The sequence below is a fragment of the Electrophorus electricus genome, chromosome 3 (assembly GCF_041902795.1).
Source record: "Electrophorus electricus isolate QZ-2024a chromosome 3, ASM4190279v1, whole genome shotgun sequence".
NCBI lineage: Eukaryota > Metazoa > Chordata > Actinopteri > Gymnotiformes > Gymnotidae > Electrophorus > Electrophorus electricus.
Window position 1 is genome coordinate 633230 of NC_137499.1, and position 21771 is coordinate 655000.

The 21771-nt window shown below is 46.7% G+C and overlaps 2 protein-coding genes across 7 annotated transcripts in view; both read left to right on the forward strand.

Moving 5' to 3' along the window:
• dennd2b (DENN domain containing 2B) overlaps positions 1-16884 on the forward strand; it is a 52855-nt gene extending 35971 nt beyond the window's left edge. For all 3 annotated transcript variants that reach the window (XM_035526516.2, XM_035526512.2, XM_081708844.1), the window contains exons 9-20: positions 303-487; positions 1295-1404; positions 1813-1882; positions 2997-3074; positions 3425-3565; positions 3796-3944; positions 12826-13003; positions 13975-14016; positions 14311-14422; positions 15239-15478; positions 15679-15765; positions 15917-16884. In XM_035526516.2, the coding sequence (XP_035382409.1) occupies positions 303-487; positions 1295-1404; positions 1813-1882; positions 2997-3074; positions 3425-3565; positions 3796-3944; positions 12826-13003; positions 13975-14016; positions 14311-14422; positions 15239-15478; positions 15679-15765; positions 15917-15951 (1427 nt within the window). In that variant the 3' untranslated portion in view covers positions 15952-16884. The remainder of the gene's footprint in view (positions 1-302; positions 488-1294; positions 1405-1812; positions 1883-2996; positions 3075-3424; positions 3566-3795; positions 3945-12825; positions 13004-13974; positions 14017-14310; positions 14423-15238; positions 15479-15678; positions 15766-15916) is intronic.
• Positions 16885-17388: 504 nt separating this feature from the next.
• The window catches only part of trim66 (tripartite motif containing 66), a 19426-nt gene continuing 15043 nt past the window's right edge, over positions 17389-21771 (forward strand). For 2 of the 4 annotated variants that reach the window (XM_081708860.1, XM_035526526.2), the window contains exon 1: positions 17389-21435. In XM_081708860.1, the coding sequence (XP_081564986.1) occupies positions 21427-21435 (9 nt within the window). In that variant the 5' untranslated portion in view covers positions 17389-21426. The remainder of the gene's footprint in view (positions 21436-21771) is intronic. The other 2 variants (XM_027025346.3, XM_081708858.1) reach the window with 2 other exon arrangements.

Sequence of the window (21771 nt, forward strand, 5' to 3'; positions counted from 1 at the left end):
TACCATATACAGAACACACAACACAATATACCATATACAGAACACATGACACATAATACAATAGTATTAGATGGTGAGAGCGACTGAGTGAGAGTTGGTGTTTGTGCGTGTGCATGCATGTCTTTGTGTGTTTGTGCGTGTGCATGTATGCCCATGGGTGTGTTTGTGAATCTGCATGCATGTACGTGCATGAGTGTGTGTGTGTGTATCTGAGTGAGTGTGTGTGTGTATCTGCATGCGTGTGTGTGTATCTGCGTGTGTGTGTGTATTTACGTGTGTGTTCACTGCGGCTTCTCCCCCAGCCCACACACAGAGGCTGGTGCAACTGCAGTCCCTGCTGCGGCGTGCGCCCAGCTACCGCACGCTGGAGCTGCAGCTGCTGGAGTGGCAGGAACGTGAGCTCTTCGAGTACTTCGTGGTGGTGTCGTTGAAGAAGAAGCCCTCAAAGAACTCCTTCACCCCAGAGGTCTCCTACCAGTTCCCTAAGGTAATCCAACCCTGACCGTGGTGCTGCTGCCCCCATAGCCTTCGGTCAGGTGAGCTACCAGAACACCACAGGATGTCCAGACAGAGAAGCTTAGCACTGCAGCTGGTACACAGTAGCACTGCAGTAGATGTCAGATCCTTAACACTGGGCTTGTTGACCTTGGAAAGGCTTGTTGATTCTCTTTTGTTATTACTGCTTCTCATGCTGTCATGCAGATTATATCTCGATAACATCTTGATCTATGGTCTTTAATTATGTTTCTGCTATCTGGACACTAGTGTCACTGAACAGCTTGTGTTCATGTAAAGTGGTTTTGATTTCTGTTTTGTTTCAGTCTAATAAATGAAGTTTATGCGCATTACAGCCAATGACCCAGATTTAGAGATAGGCTACCCTTTTGTTTTTGGGATTGTAGAGACTAAGCACTGTTGCCAGGAGACTGTTGCCACAGCAATCAAGTGATTAGTTATGCTGAAGTGGTTTTTTAATTAGCCTAGATGTACTTCAGTGACTGTGTCCCCTTTGAGAAACTAAAAATATGTCAGCTCTCTGCCAGTGAGGAGATCAACCCCGATGACATCATAACCTTCAATTTGGGCGAATGGGACAAGGGAAGGGGTCATGACCCCGGGTGGGAGATGACCGTTCCAAACATATTTTACATAGCAGTTGAGGTCAGCAAGGGAACAGCAAAATAAAAAATGCCCTCCACACAAAAACAAACAAACAAAAAAAACCTCACAAAAAGCTGGTGCTGCAGTGTCTGACCGCAGGTCTGATGCAGGCCCCTTTGTCTGATTTCTGCAGCTGGACAGACCCACCAAGCAGATGAGGGACGGTGAGCAGCGTCTGAAAGCCATTCCGCAGTTCTGCTTCCCAGACGCCAAGGACTGGAGCCCCGTGTCTGAATACAGCAGGTACTGCCCCCAGGGCGCGCCTGGTGGGTACCAATAATCACACACTCTTTCTCAGGTTTGAGGTGAAGACCTGCTGTTCCCTTTTTAACAACTTTACCCAGAAACCCCTGCTCACATCTCTTAATCACAGCTCTTAATCAGAAGTGCCAAGCTAATAAACATCATAAGAAATAACGGAACTGTTCTTTGCCTCTAACTGAGAGCCAAAACAGCCTACAGTCGTTTTTGTCTCAGTTATTCCAGAATGTCCTGGTCTGGTTCGCAGCTGCCTGACAGTTTTGTCTCCTATGCATACGGCCCTGTGCCTCCTCTCAACCTACTAGTGCAGACAACATTTCCACTTGACTGGCCTTGAATGCTGCCCCCCCGTGCGGGTGTGATGTGTGTTTTGTGTTTGGTCTGATGCAGTGAGACCTTCTCCTTCATGCTGACCGGGGAAGATGGTGGCCGACGCTTTGGTTACTGTAGGCGTCTCCTGGTAAGTCCGGGCTCTCCTCACCATTTAATCTTTCTCTGTTCCACTTGTTTGGCAGTGTTTGTTTGTGTTTGGCTGTGTGTGGCTGTGTTTCGTAGTGTTTGGTAGGTTTTAGGCTTCCCAAACTACACTTTTGTCGTACGTTGCTTCAGATGACCCGTGTCTGTGTCTGTGTTTTAGAGACTGCAGGACATCACAGTTCAAGTCAGGAACAGAGATAGTGTAGGAAGAGTAATGTAAAATGTCCAAGTAACTACGTATATGGTGATGTGAAGATGGCTGAGAAGTGCTGGGGTTACTTTGGTGAGGTGTAGCAGTGGACGTCAGGACAGTGGAGGTGTTGGTGGAGGTGAGGGGCTGGTGGAGGTGAGGTGAGGAGGTGAGGGGCTGGTGGAGGTGAGGGGAGGAGGTGAGGAGAGGAGGTGAGGGGCTGGTGGAGGTGAGGAGAGGAGGTGAGGGGCTGGTGGATGTGTTGGTGGAGGTGGGGGGCTGGCATGCGGGAAAACATTCCTCAGCACTTCAGACCAGTTCCACATGCTTCACTTAATCATCCATTTGTGAAAAAGCATCAGAGAATGACCTAATATGGAGAAATGGAACAGAGAATTCTTGTGCGTGTGTGTGTGTGTGTGTGTGTGTGTGTGTGTGTGTGTGTGTGTAGAGATGCTACTCACCACTTCACAGAGTTTTACAACAAGGCTAGGCTATAGATGTCTAACCCATAGTGCTGTTTAATACCATCTGGTATTGGGTTTGAATGGGAGACTTTTTGTACTGATTGGTGACATTTTTCCATTCTGGCTGCACACGGTATAATGGTGAGTTAAAGTCAATTTTGGCCATAAAGTCTGTAAACTGAGCCTTAATCCTTGCTGTATGAGGCGAGATATTTCATTAACAATCCAGTCCCCACATTTTAAACCGAAGCTCTTAAAAACTCTTATTACCCAGCATGCAAACAGGCACCTTCAACTGTTTGATGTGGTTCAGACATTCTTTAAGTGCTGCAGTGCGTAGACGCAGGTCTGTTTTCTCCCTCCAAGCATGGGGATTGGACGAAACTCCTCGGTCTGTCCTGACATGCTCTTTGCCGTTTCATGTGCGGGATGTCCTGCAGCCGTGCGGGAAAGGGCCTCGGCTTCCAGAGGTGTACTGTGTCATCAGCAGGCTGGGCTGTTTCGACCTGTTCTCCAAGGTGAGGTCCTGTCTGTTCTCCAAGGTGAGCTCATGCGTTCTCATGGCTCCTCAGCCCTCCACCTGCGCTGGACCACTGCCAGGAGCTTCTCCACCACATAACCTTCTATTCTCCTGCCATCCAAATTCCTCCTTTCCTCATCTACATTATAACATGACTCCACTGTGTGTTATAACATGACTCCACTGTGTGTTCACCAGCTCAGATAATGAACACCCGTTTCATATCTGAAGTTAAGCAGACTCCAGCAAGGCGCTGGCGTCAGCAGACCTGCCACGTTCTGCATGTAATTCACAGCACATGTTTCAGACCTACGGGCCCTTGACATACATGTGGTGCCCTTCTCCCAGATCCTGGACGAGGTGGAGAGGCGGAGGGGCATCTCTGCGGCCCTGGTCTACCCCTTTATGCGGGGCCTGATGGAGGCCCCTTTCCCAGCCCCTGGAAAAACCATTAAAGTCAAAACCTTCCTACCTGGGACAGGCAATGAGGTGTGATGCCCCATCTACCCCTCACACCACCATCCCTACACAGTCACAATCACCTGAATCAACACCACAGTGAATTATAATATAAAGAAAGCTTAGAATAATGTTCTATTAACCTCAGATATCTAATATCTAAAATAAAGCTTGACTCTCTAGTGGGGTCAGTAAGTGTGACCCCTACAGGGCAGTGGAATGCAGTTTGACCTCTCTTTCCCCCCGTACTCTCTCTGCAGGTAATTGAGTTGTGCAGACCAATGGACTCCAGACTGGAACACGTGGATTTTGAAAGCCTCTTCAGCTGTCTGAGTGTCAGGCAGGTGGTGCGCGTGTTCGCCTCACTTCTGCTTGAGCGAAGGGTCATCTTCGTGGCTGACAAACTCAGGTAAGACCCCGGGATTGACCTTGTGACCTCACCATTGGCTAGTTGTTGATTTAGCACTTCTGTGCCACTTACAGAGTGCAGCTGTAGTTATTATGAGAGTGTGTAGATCTTAGCGTGGTCTGTTGAAGATCCTCTCCCTTCAGCCCAAACATAACCACCTCACTCCAGGCTTTGGTGCGTTCTGACCAGCTGGAGTGACGTGGCTCCACTGCAGATCTCCACCACAGATGTTCCCCAGAACAGCTTTCCTCACTGATCTGCCATGTCACATCCACTTTTACATTTGCTAAATCAGCAACAGAATTCAGAATTCAAAACACCATCTGACCTATGTGGGAAAAATCTTTTTTTCCCGCTGTAACTTTAGCTATAAATGATTTAACATTGATTAAATTCAGGCAGTTTTTAAAAATAAGATCTGTATATAAAGGCGAGATGTTGGGGGGGGGGGGGCATAGTTCTCTTTTGTTAAATCAGGAAGTGAGTTTGTGAATGAAATGCCAACCATAGCATCAGCAGTAGAACGGTAGTAGGGCCCTGTTACGTCTGTCACAGTGCAGCCAGGATCTCTGTCTAACAGCAGCTCTACGTTCTGTTGTGGTTGGGCCACTGGCGGCTCCGTACAGGCCCCTGCTGAACTAATCAGGGGAGGCATCTATGAGGCGCACCCGCGCTGCCCGGTCCAGCACGGGCTGAGCTCCCAACATTCCCAGCTGCTGTGGAAGTGGGTCAGGGCAGGTCCCTCGGGGCTGGGTAGGTGCAGTTTAAGCGTAGATCAGGGTCTCCAGGGGCCCTGCCATCCACCCTCCCTGAGTGGAGGCTCTCAGTCACGAAATCCCGTTCTCTGGCTGTGGGGTCATTAGGGAGATGGTTATTTGTGAAAATCTAATCTCCACAAATCAGAGCTGAGTTTAAACAAACAGCAGCAGGGGGGAACCTGCAGTAGGCAATGACTGTGAAGGGAAGGAATGTACTTCCTGTGTGTGTGTGTGTGTGTGTGTGTGTGTGTGTGTGTGTGTGTGTGTGTGTGAGTGTGTGTGTGTGTGTGTGTGTGTGTGTGTGTGTTGGGGGGTGGGGGGTGCTCACTGGTTGGTGGTGTTCACCACATCAGGACATGCTGGTTCAGATAAGTTTACAGGGAACCGATGAACCCAACAGAGTACACAGTTTATAGAGATTACTGTAAATTTTATAAACAAATAAAATTACCATAGACCTTGGAACTACTGTAATACAGTCCTGTAAAATGCCCTGTGAAGTATATAACATGCTGGCTGGTGTTACCTACCCTGCATAGAATCATTCAGACACATAATATTGTAGTTCTAAGGTTTAATATTAATATTGCAGTGCTACAGTTTATGTTCATCACTTCATCCTCTCATAAATATTTCAAGATTGTTTTCAATGGCCAAACAGTGCATTCTGTTCCTGAAACAGACATATTCAACCAGTGAAACATCCTCAGTCTGTACATGTGCCATTTTCAGAGCTATCTCTCGGGTCTTGTTTTTTAGGCTTTCTCTCACACCCTTTAGCATAATAGCTGGAGCTCTGGCTGAAATCTCTTAAAATGTGACAAGCCACTATCAGGCACTATTCAGAACATAATGGGTGGGCAGGTGGGATTTGCTCCGGGCTTAGCCCAGCATGGGTGTGTACACAGGGCTCCTCTCTCTCCCACATTATCAACGTTGCTACAGCACCCCATGGGAAAGGCGACATGCCCCGAGTCGCAGGCCCCCAGCCAACAGCATGTGACGTCTGTCCCTGCCCTGTCATGTAGACAAAGCTTATAGTGTAACACAAAGAAAACTCTTTCCATGTGAGGAAGTAGCCTGCTGTGTGTGCCCTTGCTCAACCCTTTCTGTGCTCCTGTGACATCTTAGTGGACGTAATGCCGTTCCCTGGGCTACTCAGGAACTCTTCCCGGCAACATTCAGTCTTGAAGATTTTGAAGATTTTGAGTGTTTGGAGAAAACAGCACACAAGTGAGACAGTCTGAGGCAGGCGGGTGATGAGTCTTGTTGTAATAAATCCTTCAGCAGAATTGACACAACCATGTTTACTTGAAGGAGCTGCCCATGTCTTCTGTTTTATGACACTCTCCCCTGTGTTTGACTGGTCATTGGACAGGAAAGGGTTGAGCTATGGTGTACTGGCTCGGTTTGCTTTGCCTATGCTGTGTTTAAAAGAGTTTCCCCCGGTGCAGGCTCCCGGTCAGGGGCAGACTGTGAGTACAGGGGCAGACTGTAGGTATGGCGCAGACTGTGGTTACAGGACCAGACTGTGGGTACAGGGGGAGATTTTGGGGCATTTACTTGGATGTATTGTGTTCAGCTTGAGTGCAGAGGACCTACTATATATGTTCTGCATTACAGTGTGGATGAGGCTATAGTGGGGGACCAAGAACCCAGAAGGGCCCAGTACCACATGGAATCTAGAACTGGAGCAAATGGATTTCTATGTTTGTTTTTCTGGGTGGGGGGGCAATCAGATCTCACCTGTGATTAGCCCTCACCAATCAGATCTCACCTGTGATTAGCCCTCACCAATCAGATCTCACCTGTGATTAGCCCTCACCAATCAGATCTCACCTCTGATTAGCCCTCACCAATCACATCTCACCTGTGATTAGCCCGCACCAATCAGATCTCACCTGTGATTAGCCCTCACCAATCAGACCTCACCTGCAGTTTTTGTAGTAAATGCAGTGGTCTTGTTTTTCCCTTCCTCTAAGTATATGTATGTTTATATGTATATAAGCGTGTGTGTGTGTGTGTGTGTGTGTGTGTGTGTGTGTGTGTGTGTGTGTGTGTGTATAAGGCAGTAAAGGTATTTAGCTTTAAGCTCTTCGGTTGCCCGTGCTGACTCTCTTGCTCTTGGTGAGGGTTTTAACCTCCAGTTCTGCTCGTCCCCTGTTCTGACATGCCAGAGTTTCGGAGTGAAGACAGAAATGTCTTTGATTTCACCACATTTCACCAGCTATGAGATGTAGTTTTGGTTTGATTAAAAATTCTTTAAATGAATAATAGATTGTGGTTAGTTTGCACTAAAATGAAGCACAAACAACACACACAGACACACACACACACACATTTTTACATTTACATTTACATTTACAATTACGGCATTTAGCAGACGCTCTTATCCAGAGCGACTTATAAAAGTGCTTTTAAAAGTGTCATTTACTCCTAGAACACCTCCTAGAATAGTAGAGTAGGTTAGTCCTATATACCACTGAACTAGAATACTGTAGAATACAGGGATCAGTGCTGATACCTAGAAGTACAAATACATGAGGTCTCTCTTAAACAATGATAAGTGTAATAAACAATAAGTGCTGGAGTTTGTCAGACAACATCGGTGTAATAAACAAAACCCTACAATAAGTACTAATTTAGTCAGTCAATATAGGAGCAGGGTCAGAGGACATTTAAATATTCCACGAGTAGACGGGTCTTCAGTCTGCATTTGAAGACTGCAAGGGACTCTGCTGTCTGGACAGCAAGTGGGTGTTCATTAGACTATGTTGGAGCCAGGACAGAAAATAATCTCAATGCTTGTCTTCCATGAGACCTGAAGCATGGTGTTTCAAGCCGTTGACCTCATGTATGAAGGGGCTGGTCCATTTTTGGCTTTAGCGCGCACATATACACACACACACACACACACACACACACACACACACACACACACACACACACACACACACACACACACACACACACACACACACACACACACACACAGAGACAGACAGACAGACAGACAGAGAGAGAGAGAGACAGACAGAGACAGAGTCAGAGAGTGATATGGAAACATGTTTGTGCTTTGCTGTAAAAATGTAGACGTGATGTTTATTTGTAGTGTGATCACTGCCCTGATCCACTCTGATTCACAGCTGGGGTTGGTTCAGTTCTGATGGTTCGGTTCTGATGGTTCGGTTCTGATGGTTTGTTTGTGCGGGTTTGTTTGTTTGTGTCCATGTACGTGGCCCCCTGCGGTGTGGGGGAGTAAGCTCAGCCACTAGCAACAAGCTAGCGTTACAGTTAGGGTTAGGGTTAGTGTTAGGGTTAGGGCTTATGTTGCAGATAGTTTTAGGGTTAGAGCTTAGGTTAAGGTTATTGTCAGTGTTATGATTAGTGTTAGGGTTACTGTTAGTGTTAGAGTTAGTGTTAGGGTTAGTGTTATGGTTGGGGTTAAGTCTCTGTAGGGCCTTGGTGTTTGGCTTCAGCTGTGAGATCTCACAAGTCACTTCTAACATCACACCAATGTAGTGCTTGAAGAGATGTGCTAATTCCGCAGTTACCCTGGGCAGGTATTTTCACAGGTAAGTGCTGTAACATAATTGGTTGTTTCATCATATTACCCTGACTACTTCCCTGTCTGGAGATGGAGATTGCAGTCGGTGTTTCAGTTGTCCCCTGGTACTGGGTTTAGGGTTAGTGTTAGTGTTAGTGTTAGTGATAGTGCTAGGGTTAGTGTTAGTGTTAGTGTTAGTGATAGTGCTGGGGTTAGGGTTAGTGTTAGTGATAGTGATAGTGTTAGTGTTAGTGATAGTGCTAGGGTTAGGGTTAGGGTTAGTGTTAGTGTTAGTGCTAGGGTTAGGGTTAGTGTTAGTTAGTGTTAGGGCTATATTAGTTTTAGGGTTAGTGATAGTGTTAGTGATAGTGTTAGTGTTAGTGATAGTTCTAGGGTTAGTGATAGTGTTAGTGATAGTGATAGTGTTAGTGTTAGTGTTAGTGCTAGTGCTAGGGTTAGTGTTAGTGTTAGTGATAGTGCTGGGGTTAGGGTTAGTGTTAGTGATAGTGCTAGTGATAGTGTTAGTGATAGTGTTAGTGATGGTGCTAGGGTTAGTGTTAGTGTTAGTGTTAGTGCTAGGGTTAGGGTTAGTGTTAGTTAGTGTTAGGGCTATATTAGTTTTAGGGTTAGTGATAGTGTTAGTGTTAGTGTTAGTGATAGTTCTAGGGTTAGTGATAGTGTTAGTGTTAGTGCTAGTGCTAGGGTTAGTGTTAGTGATAGTGTTAGTGCTAGGGTTAGTGTTAGTGATAGTGATAGTGATAGTGTTAGTGTTAGTGATAGTGCTAGGGTTAGGGTTAGTGTTAGTTAGTGTTAGGGCTATATTAGTGTTAGGGTTAGTGTTAGTGTTAGTGATAGTGCTAGGGTTAGGGTTAGTGTTAGTGTTTGGGTTAGTGTTAGCACTATGTTAGCGTTAGTGTTCGGGTTAGTTAGTGTTAGTGTTAGGGTTAATGTTTGTATCAGTGTTATGGTTAGGGTTAGTGTTAGGGTTAGGGCTATGTTATTGTTAGTGTTAGGGTTAGGTTTAGTGTTATGGTTGGTGTTAATGTTTGGGTTAGTGTTAGGGTTACTGTTAGGGTTGGTGTTAATGTTAGGGTTAGTGTTAATGTTAATGTTAGTTAGTGTTAGGACTATGTTAGTGTTAGGGTTAATGTTAGTTAGTGTTCGTGTTAGTGTTAGGGTACTGGGGCGCTTCTGCCTGCTTTCTCACCAAGAGCCATCTGCCTTGGTGAGAAATTGTCCTCTTACCCACAGTGTGTCTCTTCTCACACACAGTGTGTCTCCTCTCACCCACAGTGTGTCCTCTCACCCACAGCGTGTCCTCTCACCCACAGTGTGTCTCCTCTCATCCACAGTGTGTCCTCTCACCCACAGCGTGTCCTCTCATCCACAGTGTGTCTCCTCTCATCCACAGTGTCTCCTCTCATCCACAGTGTGTCTCCTCTCATCCACTGTGTGTCTCCTCTCACCCACAGTGTGTCTCCTCTCATCCACAGTGTGTGCCCTCTCACCCACAGTGTGTGCCCTCTCACCCACAGTGTGTGTCCTCTCATCCACAGTGTGTGCCCTCTCACCCACAGTGTGTCTCCTCTCACCCACAGTGTGTCTCCTCTCATCCACAGTGTGTCTCCTCTCACCCACAGTGTGTCTCCTCTCATCCACAGTGTGTGCCCTCTCACCCACAGTGTGTGTCCTCTCATCCACAGTGTGTGTCCTCTCATCCACAGTGTGTGTCCTCTCATCCACAGTGTGTGTCCTCTCATCCACAGTGTGTCTCCTCTCACCCACAGTGTGTCTCCTCTCATCCACAGTGTGTCCTCTCATCCACAGTGTTACATTACATTCTGTCCCTGTCACTCTGTGACTCTGAAGCCTGTTATTCTGACCTCGAGATGAACTTAAGGCAATTCTCCACCATCGTTTAAAAAATACACAAACATACAGCTTCAGTTGTTGCATTATTGGCCTTCTGTAAGCTTCCATGGAAGGTAACTGAGACTACAGTTTTTAGACTCTAATCTTTGGCTAATACAGCAATGCCCTGTTCTCCAGTGGATCTGTTAACAGTTGTGCTGTGTTTTTCCATTAAAAGCTAAGAGCTTATTAAACACAGAATACATGAAACCTTAGAACTTGCCTAGCACTCTGTTCCATGCTTGATACATCATTGCTTTCCATTGATGAGAAGCGTATGAACTGGAGTGTGTATGAAAGCTAAAGAAACACAGCTTAAAGAAACTAGTTTGGCCAGGACATTAGCTACCCAGCTGTACAGCCGTACAGCCGTACAAAAACACTCTGTGACTCAGTTACATTAAAATGGTTATTCATAATTCAAATGCAGTACCCCTGAGGTCATTTTTATGTTTACAGTTGTGTTTTGAACCACAAATTGGATTCATGTATAATTAAGTGGAAATACCATTTAATTTGATTTATTTTCTTTAGAGACATGTAGTTCACAAGAAAGCCTCACACCACAGTGATTTTAAAACACTCAGTAATGAGCAGAAAATAATTATTGAGGAAAACATGGTATATGTTTCTCTGTCTAGGGTTAAATCTAGGGTCATGTGTAGGGTCATGTCTAGGGTCATGTGTTCAGGGTTGTGTGTAGAGTCGTGTGTAGGGTCATGTGTAGAGTCGTGTATAGAGTCGTGTGTAGGGTCGTGTGTAGGGTCGTGTGTAGAGTCGTGTGTAGGGTCGTGTGTAGGGTCGTGTGTAGAGTCGTGTGTAGGGTCGTGTGTAGAGTCGTGTGTAGGGTCGTGTGTAGAGTCGTGTGTAGGGTCGTGTGTAGGGTCGTGTGTAGAGTCGTGTGTAGGGTCGTGTGTAGGGTCGTGTATAGGGTCGTGTGTAGAGTCGTGTGTAGAGTCGTGTGTAGGGTCGTGTGTAGAGTCGTGTGTAGGGTCGTGTGTAGTTCAGTTCTAACTGAGCACTCTCTCTGGGATACAGGGATATGTTTGGCCTGAGATTGCCCTACCCACCCTCGGTTCTGAAATAAAAGTAGATAAACTGAAGCTGTTTGTGTGATGTGCAGTATGCCACAGACGTCTTCCTTAGTCTTCCTCAGGGCTGGATGAGACTCACTCAGGGTGTTTTCTCACATATTCATCGCACACTCAAGCAATCACAGATTCCACAGTCAAAGCCACGCCAAGAGAAACTGGAAAATCTGGCTTTCCGTGCTTTAGTTCCATAGTGGTGTCCATAACTGGATTTGCTGAGGATGAGTGCAAGATTAGGTGTTAGGTGCAAGTGTGTGTGTGTGTGTGTATATGTTTGTGTGTATATGTGTGTGTGTGTTTGTGTCAGGGCCATGTGATTGGAGCATGTGTTTTGGTTTTTCTCTCTGCAGCACCATGTGTGTGTGTATGTGTGTGTGTGTGTGTGTGTGTGTGTGTGTGTATGTGTGTGTGTGTTTTGGTCCTCCTCTCTGCAACACCCCGTCGAGCTGGGATGTGTATGTCTCTGCAGCGCTCTGTTGAGCTGGTGCGTGTGTGTGTGTGTGCGCGCATGTGTGTGTGTGTCAGGGCCCTGTGACCGGAGTGTGTCTATTTGGCCTCCTCTCTGCAGCACCCTATCAAGATGGTGTGTGTGTCTCTCTGCACCACCCTGTCGAGCTGACTGTGTGTGTGTGTGTGTGTGCGTGCATCTCTGCACCACCCTGTCGAGCTGATGTGTGTGTGTGTGTGTCTGCACCACCCTGTCCAGCTAACATGTATGTGTGTGTGTGTGTGTGTGTGTGTCTCTGCAGCACCCTGTCAAGCTGAGGTGTGTGTGTGTGTGTGTGTGTGCGTGTGTTTGCGCATGTGTGTGTGGGTGTGTGTGTGTGCATGTCTCTGCAGCACCCTGTCGAGCTGAGGTGTGTGTATGCGTGTGTGCGCACGCGTGTGTGTGTGTGCGTGTTTGCGTGTGTGTGTGTGTGTGTGTGCGTGTGTGTGTGTGCGTGTGTGTGTGTGCGTGTGTGTGTGTGTGTCTCTGCAGCACCCTGTCGAGCTGACGTGTGTGTGCGTGTGTGCGTGTGTGTGTGTGTGTGTCTCTGTCTCTGCAGCACCCTGTCGAGCTGACGTGTGTGTGTGAGTGCATGTGTTTGCGTTTGTGTGTGTGTGTGTGTGTGTGTGTGCATGTGTGTGTGTGTGTGTGTGTGTGTGTGTCTCTGCAGCACCCTGTCGAGCTGACGTGCGTGTGTTTGCGTGTGTGTGTGTGTGTGTGTGTGTGTGTGTGTGTGTGTGTGTGTGCGTGCGTGTCTCTGCAGCACCCTGTCGAGCTGATGTGTGTGTGTGTGTGTGTGCGTGTGTTTGCGTGTGTGTGTGTGTGTGTGTGTGTGTCTCTGCAGCACCCTGTCGAGCTGACGTGTGTGTGTGTGTGCGTGTGTTTGCGTGTGTGTGTGTGTGTGTGTGTGTGTGCGTGCGTGTCTCTGCAGCACCCTGTCGAGCTGATGTGTGTGTGTGTGTGCGTGTGTTTGTGTGTGTGTGTGTGTGTCTCTGCAGCACCCTGTCGAGCTGACGTGTGTGTGTGTGTGCGTGTGTTTGCGTGTGTGTGTGTGTGTGTGTGTGTGTGTGCGTGCGTGTCTCTGCAGCACCCTGTCGAGCTGTGTGCATGCGGTAGTGGCGTTGTTGTATCCATTCTCCTGGCAGCACACCTTCATCCCTGTGCTACCCTCCTCCATGGCGGACATGGTGTGCTGCCCGACGCCTTTCCTGGTGGGCATCCTGTCCAGTACCCTGCCCAAGCTGAAAGACCTGCCAGTGGAGGAGGTAACACTGGCACCCATCACACCTGCACGCATCTGCAGTGTCTGTCTCTCTTCAAAGGACAGGCTGTAGCTTATCCAGTGATCTACAGTGAGCTCACAAGGGCAGTAAGGACTCCTCTCCGCTGGGATTGGGAGAGCTGAGAGCAACACCCATTCAGATGGGAGTTTCTCCACCCAACAGCTGCCCAAGTCCATCAGCAGGCCGTGTGGGTGCTCTGGAGAACAGTTGCTTCTACTGGACGGTTGTGCCACAAAACCTTAATTACACGTCTAAAACACAAATATTATGTTGTGATTGTCATGTAACTGCAACACACCCACACATTTTCCACGTGTTCTAACATGTTGTTTGACTTGACAGTTTTCTCACCAGCCGGGATTCACCTCGTTGCCTCTTTATCGGTTCTTGTTGCTGTCGTCTCATTAACTCTCTCATCACTCAGTGACCTGCGTCTCTGAGCTCTGTCCTCAGAAATGATGGGCACTCACACTAGATTCATCGTTCCCCTCAGGCCAGATTCATCGTGCCCAGATTGCAGAAAGCACAGAAGCAAGCATCTGGCTGTCTTTAAACTGGCATCAGCTCCTTGGGCTGTGGCGGTGGGCTCCTGACAGGCTGTTTCCCTCTCTTTCCTCCAGCTGTCCCGAGGGCCTGCACTTCCTTCTGGGCCTTTCTCTCTCGCTGGCTGAGAGAATGAAGCAGCAGATCTATTTTGGGGCTCTGTCACGCAGCTACGATGCACTGATGAAGTGTGTTAGGGCTAACCCTCTCAGTGGTCGTACGCACACACACGGGCGGCACGTGAAGATGTTTGTCATTTTAACAGCTCTGCTTTAATTGGCTGTCAGGTGCCATCTGTTGCAGATCTACATCTGGAGAGTTAGTGCTGTACCAAACGTCATGTGATTCAAAGAAACAAGCTGCACCTCTGCGTTAAACAGCCTCTTATAACCACTCCTCACTCATTTCAGGCTTTGATGGTTGATCTGGGAACAGATCGCTTCATCAGACAGGTACAGCCATCAGAATATGCGCAAATACCCCTCCACTGTCCATACTGATCAGATAGAGTGTGGCTGCATGGCTGTCCTGATCAGTTATGGGTAGGAGAACCACTTAGCATTAGCTAACCAGGCCGTGTTGTTTTGTTCACTAGTTGCATTGTTTCCATTTTAAGTGAAATAGTTCTTTAAGAAAGAAGAACCAAATACACACACACACACAAGAATCTTTTCACATTAAGTGTAGTTAGGAAGAATTTATACAGACAAATGTCGCTAATAAATGTGGGTGCTGTGATTGTACAGCTGGACGATGAGGCCTCTCTCCTACCACGCAAGCTGCAGTGTGCACTGGAGCAGACCCTGGAACAGAGGAACGACATTACCAATCAAGACTCGGACAGTGAATCAGATGAAGGTACACAGATTCACGTCATGCACTGCACAGCTAGCATCTGGTTGGCTGTTGGCTGGTAGTTTACACTGTAGGGGGTGGAGCTATCAGTGATGTAATGGCACCCTACTGCTGCTGTCTCCTTATTCACCTGTGAGGAGGTCCATCTTAACAGATCTAGATTACCGATTCTGTGAGGAGGTCCATCTTAACAGATCTAGATTACCGATTCTGTGAGGAGGTCCATTTTAACAGATCTAGATTACCGATTCTGTGAGGAGGTCCATTTTAACAGATCTAGATTACCGATTCTGTGAGGAGGTCCATTTTAACAGATCTAGATTACCGATTCTGTGAAGAGGTCCATTTTAACAGATCTAGATTACCGATTCTGTGAGGAGGTCCATTTTAACAGATCTAGATTTTTGTGCATCAGCACCATCATCAGTTTGTTTGTGTGTCAAATCTTATACTTGATCAGGTGTCTTGCATTTAAAGCACTTTGAATTATATCTAGGTTTCAGCACTCTTGGTTCAGGAAATATCTCTAATTACGGGTATTTTGGACTCTAACTCATTTGTTCTAGCTAAGAATACTTTTCTAAGTAGACAACTAAAGCACTTTTGTAAGTCAATCTTGATAAGAGAGAATGCTAAATGGCAAAAATGTAAATGTAAATAATATAACAAATGTTCAACCCAGAATGTTTGTTGGACTCTGTTTAATGTTGGAGCACCGTGTGTAAGTATGTAGCCATTCATCTGTTCCCTGGTTTATACCATTAAACATCTGAATGTAAGTGGTGCCACTTTAAATGCAGGAATGTGATATTTTCCCAGAGTGCAGCTCCTTGAGCAGTGTGGTGTCGGAGGCCTTCCTCCGGTTCTTCCTGGAGACCGTCGGACACTACTCCCTGTTCCTGACCCAGGGCGAGAGAGGGGAGCGGGTCTTCCAACGTGAGCCCTTCCGCAAGTCTGTGGCCTCTAAAAGCGTTCGCCGTTTCCTGGGCGTCTTCATGGAGTCGCAGATGTTTGCCGGCTTCATCCAGGATCGCGAACTGCGGAAGTGCAGGGCCAAAGGTAACGGGCATTATGGGTCAGGAGAACTGCGTCGGTGTTCTCTGAGATGCATGATGACGTGTTAGCTGCTGCCCATTGTAGGCTGCTGTGTGAAGCTGAGAATAGTGGAAAAGCAGCTCTGTGCTGCCCTCTGTTGGTGGTGGGGTGACATGTTCACCAATGACTTCCAAGCAATGTCTTGTGTGGTTGTGCTGTTGCAGGCCTGTTTGAACAGAGGGTTGAGCAGTACCTAGACGAGTTACCCGACACAGAGCAGAGTGGAGTGAACAAGTTTCTCAAAGGACTAGGTCAGTGTTAGGAGACGTCTCCTTACAGTAATGTCATTACGATACTTAACTGACCTCATGCCACACACTTTACATACTTCAGACAAAATGGCTGTTGTCTATTGTTTTAATACAATCCTTAATTTGGTTTTTCTGTTAATCTTTTTTTCAGGGAATAAGATGAGGTTTCTCCATAAAAAGAATTGATGGAATGTGGAAGTAAAAACTAAGGACATCACTCCATCACTGCTTCATCACATCTGTACATCACTCCATCACTTTCACATCTGTACATCACTCCATCACTGCTTCATCACATCTGTACATCACTCCATCACTTTCACATCTGTACATCACTCCATCACTGCTTCATCACATCTGTACATCACTCCATCACTGCTTCATCACATCTGTACATCACTCCATCACTTTCACATCTGTACATCACTCCATCACTGCTTCATCACATCTGTACATCACTCCATCACTTTCACATCTGTACATCACTCCATCACTGCTTCATCACATCTGTACATCACTCCATCACTGCTTCATCACATCTGTACATCACTCCTTCACTGCTTCATCACATCTGTACATCACTCCATCACTGCTTCATCACATCTGTACATCACTCCATCACTTTCACATCTGTACATCACTCCTTCACTGCATGACTCCTTCACTCTTTCACCCCTTCACTCCTTCATCACATCTGTACATCACTCCATCACTCCTTTAGTTCTTCACTCCTTCCCTACATCTGAAAACAGCACAGCTCATATCTGTGGGTTTAAATGACTCGAGCAGTAGATCCTGTTGTACATATTCATTAAAGCGATGGAGGATCTCCTGTGTGACCTGACCGTGAGAGAACAGCACACTGGTACTGAGTGGATGGTTCTATTTGTACAATACTGCAGCATAGCCACTCTCTGTGAAGTGCATGTGTTCAGGTGAATACAGTTTAACGTGAGGTCCATGTACAGTTACTGTGTAGTATTTAACACTAGGTGTTGCTCAGTGCATTGCATTTTGTACATGTATTAACACTTGAAGAATATAATTGCCATATTTGCAATGCTTTGTAAAAAAAAATAATAATAAAAAATCAATAAAGCTTTTCGTATCATTCCCGGACACTGTGACCTATGTTATGATTCTCTCTCGTGACCCTCATGACGACACTGGAAAGAAAAGACGTGTGTGTGGAGCTGTATGGGCACGAGCAGCGGCAATAGTGAAGTAGCCGGGTTAGGGCAGACGTCAGCGCGTGCCTACTTCAAAGCAGTGAGATCAAGCACAGACGGCGTGTCTGCGCGTGCTGTCAGAAATAAAACCGTATACGTCTGCTTAAAAAAACACATCAGTCAAAGAGTGGCATGCAAGCGCACGTGGGCTTGGGAACGTGCTGCAGACGCCACTCTCCTCAGCCTGCGTTATGTTTGGGGCCCGGACTGCGATGAGGGAATTTGGAAAGTCATGGGAGCATCACCTGCCACACGGAATGAAGTGGTTGGAAGAGAAACCAACGTGACAGTCTCGCGATTCTAAACGGTATTTTCCCTCTCGGCGTTAAAAACGAGTGGCAGAGGCGACATCTACTGGAGCGGTCCGCGCTGACCATCACGGCAAGGTAAAGAACTTCAGAGGCCAGGATGCGCAGTAGATTTGGGCTGAGGGCAACTTGCACAAGGCGAGACTGGAAGTTTAATCACGAACCCCGTTGCTGCTTGCGCGGTTTGTTACAGTTGGCAGAATTGCACTAGGCAACGGAAAGTTATTGTGTCGCGCATATCCTAACGTGCGCAGTTCGGCGTTTGCTTTTGACAGTTTGTCAAACAGCAGAGAAAAGCTACGAGCGCGGCGTCGGTTTTCCACTCCAAACAGTTGCCGCATTGACGATGCGCGCTCGTGCGAAGCAGTTTAGACACAGAGGCACCTCTTACATCTCGGCGCGTGCGGGAGGATCGTTGGGATCTGTGCATCTTTCAGAAGAGCAAGGTGCGGTTTCTAAGTAGTCTCGTGAGTGCATGCATTAACCTACATATTATTCTGCATCATCTGTGCCTTTATATTGCGCTTCGTTTGATAGTGCGTCATTAAATATAACCAGTTTGCGCAGGATTGGGAAGGGTCCCAATGGTGAGGTGTGCGAGATCATTTTGGCAAGTCGCTACGCTGTCATGTGCGTGTTTATATTATTAGCGGTTTATATTACGAACAGGAAATACACTTTTTTCTCAGAATGATCGAGAGCAGCGTATTTAACAGGCTCTTATCTGCGGGGACGTATCTGAAATGGAGTTTATTTGGCCGTTAGAGCCTGCGTGTAAGCAGTGTGCGATGCATGTTGCGAATTTAAATTAACCAAATATGGATTTTGGAAATGAGAAGAGCTAATTAAGACTATTTTAAGGTTGTCTATAAATCCACGCTGATATTGAGATAATCATGGAACATATGAAGTGTTTACTTTTCAGATCGATAAATGTAACAGTTTCACTTATTACTACCGACCTAAAACAACTGACTAGAACTGAATGTCACCAGATAGGACAGAAACAGGTAACAGACAAGATCCGTCATCAGTTATTATAGGGTCACTTTTGCACATTGATGTTATTTGTTTATTATGTTGTCTTTAAATGTAATAATGCAGAGACACCAGATCAGTGCATATCGGTGCAAACTTTTCCTTTCGCAACATTTAGATCATGCAACTTATGGCGCAGTTCCAACGTTGGCTACGTTTTTAAGGAAAAGTTTAGGTGATTTTGTGTATCTTTGGAAAGCCCACCTCCGCTGTAGGAGCTCTAATCGTGATGTTCAAACTTAACGGAGACCTGCACTTCTCGTTCTTTGTGAACGGGTTGCCTGGAGACGGCGGTGTTGGGAAGTGGCTGTCGATGCTCCCTGAGTTGATCCCGCTCCTCAGGTTCCAGTGTTGCCTTGACTCAGAAAACGGAGGATCACGTCAAAAGATTCATATTTCCCAGCTTTCCAGAATTCCTTCATTTTCTTTCTTTCTTTTTCTTTCTTACATTCTTTATTTTTCTTTGTATGATGTAATTTTGATCCACTATATTACTGATATTTGTTTTATAAATGCTAATTCAGGATGTGATGTAGCTTGAAGTTGCATAAAAGAAGATCTTGACTATCCTGTACAACTCATGAGTTTGCGATTTAGTTAACAGTCATAAATCAGATTATTGATTATTAAATAACTGCTGTAAACGAAACACTTGGACGAACTTATATGGTATAGGAGTGAAGACTGAGCACCACTGGTAGTTTCTGTAACCTCTTTTTAATAAGATACATTGAACTCTGTTTTTTTTGGAACTTTTGTTTTTTGAAGTGTAGAAACTATTTCAGCTGTCATACGTAGACATAACACAGCGAATGCCACCGGATCAGTTATGTTTTTCATTGCCACTGAATCCTCTGAGACTCTGCTTTGACTCTCGTGCAGCAGACTGGCCCACACCTCCGTCCTCTGGCCGTGCGCTCTCCGCCCTCACCTGCACCTCATCGATGGATTCATTAGAACCTGAACACCTATTTATTATTTAGTTCAGGCCAGTTTGCGCTGGCCATGTGGTAACAGTCCTGTACCTTTACAGTTCTGCATGTGTCTTCTGATGATCTGAGTTTCTTTTATTTAAAAATGATTTTCCAGTGTTTCATTCCTCCACGTTTGTCCCTTGTCTGTGGGCCTGTGCTGATGGGTTTGTCTGCTGCCACTGTGATTTCCTGCCTATTTTGAGTCCACCTCGGTGATGCGCCCTGGTGCTCTCACTCAGGGGGCATGGCGTCTCCACCTCCTGATCCCCTTCACCCACACGCCCTCGCTCTTAAGCTCAGAGAGGCCAGCTTGCCCTCTTTCTGGGAATTCCTGACTGGGGTTTTTTAAAAAGATTAGCATTCACCTGAGAAGCAAAACTCCAAGATTTTACTTGCAGCAAAGGACTCAGTATGTCATCAATGTGTCAACACTGCCAGTAGTTTTACTCCCAGGTCTGAGCACTTCAGGCATGCACATGCTTACGTGTTTGCATTTGCATACACTAACATGGCTAATTTGACTGCTCAGGTGATTAGCACTTTTGCATGAGTCGCTTGGGTTAGAAAAATTTGCGTTGCATGGCTGGGTTTAGAGACTCACTACCTTAAGGTCACGTATTATGACATGAGCACACTGAAATGTGAGTTTAGCATCTGCTCTGGATAAGCCAGGCATTCCCTCATTGTGATCCCATAACCGCAATGTTAATGGATGTGAGAGGTGTGTGCTTCCATGGGAGAAGTTTCTATTAATGCATCCTCTCTGGAGAACGCTGGGCTCACTCAGGCAGAAACATACCCCACACTGAATTCACTTAGCAGGGAACAGAAGCCATAGCAGGCAGTGGGAGAGAAAAAGAGAGGGAGAGAGAGGGTAGACAGGAAAGAGAGGTAAAGAAAGAGAGACAGAGAGAGAGAGAGAGAGAGAGAGAGAGTGAGCTGTTTGGTTCTAAAAGCTAAATGGAAGGGCATAAAAGGGAAGACAGCAGTTTGGAAATGCTGGCGCGCCTGCCTGCCTGTCTGCCTGCCTGCCTGCCTGCCTGCCTGTCTGTCTCGTGAGCGGGAGTGCCTGGGTAGGCTAATTGTGTTTTAAAGTGGGTCTGTGAGTACACAATAGGGAATCGGCTGGTTTTAAGCTCCCCTGTGCAGCTCCAGAGGAAGAGAGAGTTGTCACATTTGTAGGTCAGGCTGCGAGGGTTGTTGTCAGGCAGACTCACAGCAGTAGAGGTGGCTTCTTGCTGGGGGTTTTGTGCGAAACTGATGTGTGATATTTCAGTTTGGCTTGTTTACTTTGCATGGTTACGCCCCACTCCCCCCAGGCTGGTTATCAGTCTACATAATAACACTTTAAGGGACGAGGATTTTTCAGCCGCTCTCGGCGTGCCGCTCTGCTGTCCACGTAGAAGTGTGATAAAGTCTTAATTGATTTTGTGCTTTGGAGGGCATTGTGTGCGCTGAGCTGGGCTCCCATCTGGTCCTGCAGCCTGGACTGACCCCATTTTGCTGTGTTCTGGGGGGCAGATCCGGAGGGACCTGTCCCTAACTTACGCTGATCCAGGAACACGATGAGCGAAAGAGAGCACGTGCAGGATAGGGTTCTCCTCTGTGCTGCATACTTACACACCACACACACACACGCACACATATGCACACACACACACACCATACACTGCACTCCTCTTAAACCGTAGTAGGTCACTCGGCCCTTCTCTTCTTCCATTTTGGGAAGTAGAGGGCTTCTGGGGATGTCTCGCCCTAGAAAGGAAATAATTATCTTCTTTCCCTAATTCCCAATTATTATGAGCAGGCTTATTTAAGAAGAAGGATCATGGTGGCTGAGTGCGTGAGCTGCATGGTGTGTGGACCACTGTAGCGAGACGCCACGGAGGAGTCCTGCACGGAGCGCCGCAGCTGGAGAGAGAGGGAGAGAGAAAGAGAGAGAGAGAGAGAGGGAGGGAGGGAGGGAGGGGGGGCAGGCACAGAGGAGGCTGCTCCACTGAGGGTGCAGTGTGCACGACTTCCTGTTGTGGGTCCCAGTGCGCTGGAGAGCGCTGAGAGAGAGGCTGGGAGTGCCTGACACCGGGGGGCTGAGCGCCACGCCACACTGCTGCCATGGAGAAGGTAAGAGCTCACGGCGCCACCTCCCTTCTGCACAGGTGCAGTTCAGAGTGCATGATGCTTGCTAAGTACATCTTTTCATAATTTGGTCGGTGCAGTTTTGTTTGCTTTGGCAATTACAAGTTCAGTAACTAACAAAAATAACATTTCATATATATATTTGTAGTTTTTGAAGGACTTTCTATTATTTCATTATGCTTTTTTTAGATGTTCACGGGTCCTTGAGAAATCTATTGTGGTTTAAGAAAGTTTTGTGTGTGTCAAGAAGAGATCCTAGTTAAAACCAGTAGTTACTGTATAGTTTAATTTTGATGTTGGGAGAAGTCTCCCACTCCCGCT